Source organism: Cebus imitator, unplaced genomic scaffold (genome assembly GCF_001604975.1).
Source record: "Cebus imitator isolate Cc_AM_T3 unplaced genomic scaffold, Cebus_imitator-1.0 Scaffold93, whole genome shotgun sequence".
Lineage (NCBI taxonomy): Eukaryota > Metazoa > Chordata > Mammalia > Primates > Cebidae > Cebus > Cebus imitator.
In genome coordinates this window covers 342,180-351,004 of record NW_016107408.1, presented here as the reverse complement: position 1 = coordinate 351,004, position 8,825 = coordinate 342,180, and the positions used below count along the sequence as shown (strand labels likewise).

Genomic DNA, 8,825 nt, shown 5'->3' with positions numbered 1-8,825 from the left:
AAAAAAAAAAAAAAAAAAAAAAAAAAAACCCAAAAAGGCTTTACAATGCTGCCTATGTTCTATTTATATGAAGCAGCATTCTTATTTTTGGTGTACTATGCCCAATGCTGACCACATCAGCAAAGAAACTTATGCCAGAGAAAATAGGTATGTGCACACACTTTCTGCATTATTTTAAGATCTTTATTATTAAGTAACTCATTGGGGGTATCAAAGTATATTATAAAATTACGCAGAAAATTAGAGATAAATATTACATAGAAATGCCGACTTTACATTCTCTTCCAAGTACGAGCGTTTGAGTATAGAGGCTCATAGCACAACAAAATGTATTTCACGGGGCACTGATGCCTCATTCTGATATTGACAAGGCAAATGTCAGTGGTAGCAGAGTCAACAAGGCAAGGCAAAATGAAACTAGATGTAGGTAAAACAAACTAAAAAAGTTTTAAAGCATTTTTGTTTATTGTCTTGGAGGCTATTTGCTACTTATAATATTGTAGTACTCTTATTTAGCCAAGTAATTGCTGCTGTAAAATCCAAATCTACAGTGTGCGTAATTTTTAAAATGCAGTTTACATTCCTCAAACAAGACTAAAAACAATCATTATTTGGGTTTCTAATATTAAGCTTCAGAAGAGTTTTGCAATATTTGACCTGAACAAATCTCTTACCCATAAAACAAGAGGAATGAAAGATTGCACATGTGCATTTAAAAAGTAACTTTATTACTCCCAGGCCAAAAAAAAAAAGGGAAAGGAAGGAAAAAGGGAAGGATGAGGGGAGGAGGGAAGGAGGGAAGAAAGGAAGGAAAAACAAAACAAAACAAAACAGAAAAGCACTCTACATACTTGTACCTATATATTTTACTTTTATTTATAATCTTGAACTATGTAATTCAGTTCATTTATTTGTGTGTTTTAATTTAAATGGAGAGAGAGAAAAAGAAGTATTTTCCAGAAAAAAGCAAAAACCGTGTGTATATGTCTGTGTGCGTGTACTTAAATAAAATAAACAAATAAAAACTGTGGCACGTACTAATTGCCAGTGCAGCAACAACGTAAAACAGAAACAAAATACAAATAATTCTGAATGTTCCTAAATATACTTAATATCTGTTTGATTTATAAAGTTTAAAGTGACTCTTTACTCATAGGCCAGTGGATGTGGGCTTAAAGTAATCATGATTAACATCTTTTAACATGAAAATAGAGGATACAAACTTACATTCTAAAATTTAAGAAACTTCATTGTACTCAGATTATCCACTTATTGTGCATTAAAATCACTTTAATTAAATTCTATCTTACAAAATCCTTCATGTAAATAGTTGTTCCAAGTTCAATAGAAGAGTTTCTTGCAATCCACAACTCGAGTCCTTTTTTTCTCATACGGTAACCAAGACAGGAAGCATACATAACTGCTTATGGGCACAAATAAATATCTCCCTCTCCACCTTCCCCCCAAAAAGTTTCTATCCTTTATGTAGCAGCCAAAGTTGCAATCTTTTGGGACCAGCAAACTAGCAACAGTTTCTCTCCAAGGGTCTGAGACTGTTTATCACTGCTAACTATCCCCTCACATCATCTGTATGATCTTGTCCCTCGGTCACGTCCTGGAAGAAAGTGGGACATGAACATAGAAATTCCCCTTCTCAGAGAACCTGGAAAAGTCATGGTTGCCTTGTTTCTGCTCTCCATTTGTTGGAATCAACCAGGGAATTTAAAAGAAAAATGCTGCTCTAAATACTGTCAACTTTTCTTCTGCCTCATCGGTTAGAGAAAACATAACTTCTAGCACCCATTGATCACTAACTGGCAAGTGGCAGTGGAATTGGAGGCATGGACAATTTATTGCAGCCACTAGCTATGCTTGCTGAAACCAAGACAGTCCAAGAGGCGAACCTGGTGACTTGAACTGGTAAGCTGATTTCACAGCTATGTGTCTCAACATTACAGCTAACTGAATGCATCTTTTGCATATCTTGGTTAGATATGATACTTTTTGTAGGAAATCTTCATAGCATTATTAATGCTGACATAGTTAAACATGTATTATTTATGCTGGTTTACTTGTCATTTTATTTTTATTTATTCCAGCCTCCTTCCTGCCTTCATTCCCCATTTTTGAATACTACACCTCCAGCTGAAGGTACAAGTATATAAGATAAAAAAGATAAATTTTAATCAATTAGGCTTCTTAATAGCATTCTTAATGCAAAATTGGCTAAACAAAAAAATTTTAATAATTGAGAGCTATGGAATTTTTAGATTATCTTTTACCAAGTTTAACTTACGCTACTTACCCAGCATCGTCATAAAACATAGCTATAACACATTAAAAAAAAAAAAAAGCCACATTTACATGGCTTGCCTATGGTGACTGGCTGGAAGATAAAATGATCTAGTGGTCGCCTTCATAATCACAATTTAGAACTACATTTGGGATTCTACGGAGATTCTGTTTAAAGTCAGGAGAGCTTTCTGATAAGGTGGTTCCCTGTACTCATGTGTGGCAGACGTGGTGGTTTCCTCAGGGTTTTCACAGCTGCTGACAATGGCAACTGCACTAAACGACCTTCGTCTTGCCTTGGTGTCTGATGTGCAGGATCCTCGAACTGGTGGTGCTTTTTCTATGTGGAGCTGCTGGTCTTTCCAGTCCAGTTGCTTGGCACTGCAAAAGGGGGCGTAGACTTCCACACTTCCTTCAAACTGTAAGCAGTTCACTTTATAATACTTCCTCTTAACTTCCAAGACATCATTAAACCTATGGCCCCAGAGAATTTCTCGGGGAACATAGGAGCTTCTAGATTGGTGAGATGTTCCAGTGGAATCACCAGTGTAGATAAATGTCACCAAAATCTCGAAGTTATCTTTGGCTACTGCTTTGCGGTCAAGGGCATACAGAGGGCTCTCATGGTCAATTTCATGGACAATAGTTACCGGAGTGACCAGGATAATCTGGTCATTGACTAACTTGAGGTCTTTAAATGCCATCTTCATCCTCCCTTCACTATCTTCTGTGTAGCGAAGAAGTTGGGCTCTAACTGTTCCTTCTACCACGTGGTTTGGCCGAAAATCACCAATGCGCCACATGAGACAAAGCTTCCCATCCCTCATGCCTATCAGTGCAAAGTAGCTGAAACGAATGGTTTGGGCTCTCTTTCGAGCAGTTGCCATTTTGGCCAAGGCAGCTCCAATGATAAAGGTGTTTATGATGCAACTTAAGATGGACTGGAGGATCACCATGAGCACTGCCGCAGAGCATTCTTCAGTAACACAGCGATAACCGTATCCTATGGTGGTTTGGGTCTCAAGGGAGAACAAAAAAGCCCCTGTGAAAGAATGGACGTTGTCAACGCAAGGCGTGATGTCTGGATCATTTAATAGATCACCATGTTGAAGGGCGATGAGCCAAAAGACAGAGCCAAATATCAACCAGGAGAGAATATAAGATAAAGAAAATATCACAAACATATGGCGCCACTTGGTGTCCACGAGAGTGGTGAAAATGTCGACCACATAGCTTCCCCATTCTCCAAAAATGTGCTTGAAGTAGACATTACAGCTGCCATCTTTGTGAAGCAATCGTCTTCTTGCTCTTCTCTTCTCAGCTATAATGTGCTCTGGTGGGTAGCCTGGATATTTTGCATCCACATTTACGATATGATAGCTGCTACCGTAATAGCTCATTCTTTCCTGTGTCCTTAGAGTATCCAGGCGAGTTTTGTAGTCGTAAGAATTCTAGACGTGTTGCTATTTCTTGGTTTGGGTTTTCAGTGAAAACCTAAAAAATAACAACAACAACAACAAAAACACACTTTTTAGCTTTCAATTTCCATCTTTATAGCAATTGGCCAAATTTGGAGCAGTGTCATATCGTCTAAAATAGCCAAGACTTCATCTGAACATTAGCGGCACAATATTGATTACTCATTTCAGTTTAGAATTCAACCAGTCATTATAGAGACAAATATGCAATTAGAGAAAATAACATTTTTAGATATGAATAAGGCTTGGGTAAACACTGTGATTATCCCAAATGATGCCTCACCAACTTTGCTGACCTGAGATATATATATATATATATATATATATATATATGTATGTATATGCTTCATTTTAATAAACTCTTCTTGCATGAGGGAATTTAGAAAACAAAGTAATTGCTGATATAAAAAGGCAAAATACAATTCAGATATGTGTCTAGCAGTCATAAGCTTCCTGTTTAAGTCAGATGCTTGTTCCTTGGAAGAAGGATGCAATAAAGAGTTTCTACTTTCATATCATAATGTAACTTTCATACTCATTACTGTAATAGGTAACCCCTTACCTTCAGCACCTGGTGCTTCCTCTGTCTTCCACGGAGGCTTTTCTTCCTTGTGTATTTCCCAAGACAAACAGAACTGACAGGGGCACTACTACACATTAAACTCATTTTCCCCTAGCTCCACCTTTAGTCTTGAAAGAAAGAAAGAAAAAAGCATCTTTCTTAACCTCAGTGGAGCTAAAACCACTCCCAGGTAAGCTTTCAGAAAGGTGTAAAATTGCTTCTGCCTTTGTCTCATAACATCCATCCTTTTTTTTTTTTTTTTTTTTTTTTTGGACACTGGCAGCTCTTCTCTTTCCCTCTGAATAGAAACCCGAAAATTTGCCAAAGTTGCTAATCTCATTTCCCTCTTAAAGGGAGCACGCTGCAATTGAACCCTTCTCTCTGGCTGTTCGGTGTTTTCCTGATGCTTTCACAGACATCCTTAGGCAAAACAATGTTTGTACCTCCAAATTCAGTCTTGAAAAGATCAAGGCAGAACATGCAGCCCTTATCACTTTTAGCATCTGTGATTCAATAGCCCAATGGATTTCCCAGCTCAAATCTGAAAGTGAAATTTAAAGCTGCAACATGAAAATCATCTTGAGTTATTTCTATGCAAAACAAATCAAAATAGAAGTATTGTAACCAATTTTAATAGCTCAGTAACAATTAGAATATGCATTTTATACATTCTACCTGTGCTAGATGGGATGAAGGGAGTATAACAGAGGGACTTTAGGGAATCCTACCTCTCTACTACATGGAAAATGTGATATGAATAAATACTATTCCTGACATAAAGACCCCTTGGAACCAACCAGGGAAATTCATCACTAAATACATATTCAGCACCTTCTCTGCTACAAAAGGACAGAAGGAGTTAACTTCTCTCTAGTGAAAAAGAATCATTTTTCTTTTCCTCCAGGGATCAGGCCCACTTTACAAAAAACTCTTTGTTTAATGCACCACTTACAAGGATGGACTCTGCTTAAAGACAGAAACTCCTCTAAAGCGTGGATTTAGAAAGCATGGATTTCTCTCTGTCCTCTACCTGCCTATTGGCCACTTCATCCACTCATCTCCAGATCTGTTCTGTGTAGTTATATCCTCTCCTTTGTCAGTACTTCAACCAGGTTTTGGGAAAGCCAGTTGTATAATTTCAGGATGTGACCTGCGAAAATGCTTACTGGAAGGTTGAATGTAAGATATTTCCACAAATTTTGTCCATAACAGCCACCATACCTTGGAGGTTTCTATCTGACTGATTTGCCATTGAACAATATTTTACAGATAAGAACCTGTTATAGGGTTCTAGTGTCCACTCTCTCAACTGGTCATAGGAGGCATGAGAGTGGGATGAAGTATAATCAAAGGTCCATAGAATTTCAAATTGAAAAGCAGATATGGAGATAGAATTGTTTTCTTGTTAAATGTGTCCAATCTATTTCCTTCAAGGGAACTACACACATGATGGGAGTCTGAGAGTTAGAAAGCACTGTTCATAAATCAAGAGCTACTGTGGGACTCTGCTCTTTTCTGCTGCCAAAAGAAAAAAAGAAGGTTTTATTTGAAATGGCATTCAGTTGGCATCATTTTGAATTCCAGGGGTACTAGCAACTGTTATAAATAAGAGTCTTTCAAAACACCTTCCAAAGTGAATGAGTTTTCAATTAATACAAGTTACAAGTGAGCAAATTTGAATGTGTTGGAAATTTATTGCTGAATAATGTAACAATTTGAGAGATACAAGTTACAACTAAAAATTCAGCCCCAAATTCACCATGTTTCCTGATGTGGTTCACTATTGTGATCATTAATTTCAACTTACCCAAAGACAAGTGTTGAGATTCTGCTTAGGTCTATACACTTTACTCATCCATTTCTTGAATCTCCAACCATATAAATAATGCATTTTTAAAAAACCAGTTTTCTTTAGGCTAAATGATAAATTGTAACCAAATGAGTCATATTCATCTGACCCATTTCTCAGCCTACCCAATGAGCAAAGAAGTTTATGGAGGCCTTTTTGTCATACGGACTAGACAAAATATCTATTAGTCTCTTATATAGTATGTTGTGTTAATTTGGGCACCTTTTCAACTGTTTACCATTAAACTACAGAGACTAGCACTTGTTGATTGGCTGGAATTTTATATTTAACATTTGTGTTTCTTAGGATTAAAACTCAGCCTTAAAAATGCTTTAATGCTTCCATAATGTTCTTGTCACCATCAATCTACAATGAGAGAGCATTTGCAATATTCCTACTTCTGTAATTTTTTGCATATTGCTCCCTAGAAACTGATAGTGGCTGTTTTATTGGTTTAAGCATTTATTTTTTATTGCAAATGGAAATTATTATCAACTATCATTACAAAACTGTAGAATATGAAGTTCAAAAGAAAACGCTGAATCAGGTAAGGTCTATTCTGCCAGATAATAATGACGAATGTAGTAAAAGCACAGCCATTTCTTTGCTTAGAAATGACATCGAGTTCTTTTATAGATGAGGCCAGAGAAGAGGCAATGTAGTCAGAATGGCGAAGCATTTCCTTAGAATGCCATCCATTTTTATTAAATGCCATCAGACACTGAGGAAAGCAATGAGAATCACCCTGATTTACTTCATCCCACGAAGAGGACTGAGAGGGGGTCGGGGGGGCAGTTAGAAGGGTCAGTAACTCCGACTCTGATAACTATTTTTCTCATATCTTACTCATTGTATTAAGTTCAGATACAGAAACATTTGTTATTCTACTCTGACCAGTAGAATACTTTTAAGCTTCAGCTTTCTAAATCTTTGTATGCATTTAAGGAGAAACTTTAAATAATTCTGCACATTTCAAAAAAGCTATAAACACAGCAAGGAACATTCTCAACAAAACAAATGCACATCCTGCTTATTTATCCCTGTTTCCAATACACAAAAGCATCTCATTTGGACTCATCAATTTTGAAGCTGTTCCTCTGCCATTTTGGCACCTCCTCTATAATTCAGCAACTTACCAGGTAAACTCCTTTTGTAGATTGCTCTTCAAGATAAGCTTTTCATTAGCATATCGAGGGTCCAACACAGTCGTTAAGCCACTGAGGATAAAACTGGATCTTTTCTCTAGCATCTACTTAACATAATATATTAATATGAATTGTCTGTTTTGCATACTTTGAGATGCACCACAAAAAAGGTATAATGTTTCTTCAAAAAATCAAATTCTAAATATCTACGGTCTTTGAGATTAACTAGTGCCTTCTTGACCATGTAAAGGACCTGAGGTAGTTAACACATGAAGTCATCAGTATTCAAGTTACTTTCCTGACAACTATTAGATGAGATAAGTTTGGGTGGAAATTTGAGAGCTGATGGAGTAGAGAGTAGAAGAGATGGCCTAATTCTGTATGCAGGTCATTGCCTTTGAAAACAGGCTCACTTAGGCGGAGCTCTCAGGGAGGAGGAGGAGACAAGGGAGGATGGGACCCAGAGGAGGTGAAGAGTAGGTCAGTGAAAAAGGTGCAGCTGGATGGTACATTTGGGTGGGCTTTTGGTGCTGAGGAGCAAAGAGAGAGTGAATTATTAAGAGTTAGGACAACACGGGGCCAAATTAGGCTATGTTGCTGTTTTGCTCAAAACCTGTTTTACAACTTCTTGCCCTGGAATTATGCAGGAACCTGAGGCCTGGAATCCTCCTAAGACTGGCTGGGAATTCTTTCTTGTGTGAGATCCAAGAACCCTCTGTTGGGGTCTGGATCAGAACCCTTTTCCAGGAACACCCATGGGAACTCAGTTTTTTCCTCTGTAGAATATCAGAACACTTGTTTTCACTCTCAAAGGATGCTCCTCTAGAGGACACTATGGCAGAGAGCATGTAGTTCCCAAAACATATTTCTATCTAAGCTCAGGAATTTTGAAACAAGGTCTTGCTCTGTCACCTAAGCCGGAGTACAGGCATAATCAGAACTCACTGCATCCTCAATCTCCTTGGCTCAAGCCATCTTCCTGCCTCAGCCTTCCAACTAAGTAGCTGGGACTGTAGATGTGTGCCACTATGCCTGGATAATTTTTTATTTATTTTTAGAGACAGGGTTCCACTGCATTGCCCAGGCTGGTCTTGAACTCCTGAGCTCAAGCAATCCTCTGACCTCAGCCTCCCAGAGTGTTGGGATTACAGATGTGAGCCACTATGCCCAGCCAAATTTCCTTTCTTTTTTACAACCATCCCTACATAGGAGATCCCCTGCTCCTTATTGTCAACACAAATACCTGAAAACACCACACACACACACACACACACACACACACACACTCACACTCATATACACACACACACTCAATCTATCCAACTCAATTTAAACATTTTATTACGATTTACACCTTTACTCTGTATTACTTTAGTAACAAGACTAAAGGAGACAGGAATGACAAGCTTGGAAAAGTCAACAGGTTAAAGAAATTGCAAGGTGATTATCATGCTTATTCTTTGTCTTAAATTGTGTGTACATGTTTTACTAAGATGGTT

At 37.7% G+C, this 8,825-nt stretch overlaps 1 protein-coding gene across 3 annotated transcripts in view; it reads right to left on the bottom strand.

The window, feature by feature from the left end:
• Positions 1-165: 165 nt before the first annotated feature.
• Positions 166-8,825, bottom strand: part of KCNJ16 (potassium inwardly rectifying channel subfamily J member 16) — a 29,219-nt gene continuing 20,559 nt past the window's right edge. The window contains exons 2-4 of one of the 3 annotated variants that reach the window (XM_037740986.1): positions 4,776-4,873; positions 4,333-4,460; positions 166-3,786 (exon numbers count right to left, since the gene is read on the bottom strand). In XM_037740986.1, the coding sequence (XP_037596914.1) occupies positions 2,436-3,692 (1,257 nt within the window). In that variant the 5' untranslated portion in view covers positions 3,693-3,786; positions 4,333-4,460; positions 4,776-4,873 and the 3' untranslated portion in view covers positions 166-2,435. The remainder of the gene's footprint in view (positions 3,787-4,332; positions 4,461-4,775; positions 4,874-8,825) is intronic. The other 2 variants (XM_017535594.2, XM_017535598.2) reach the window with 2 other exon arrangements.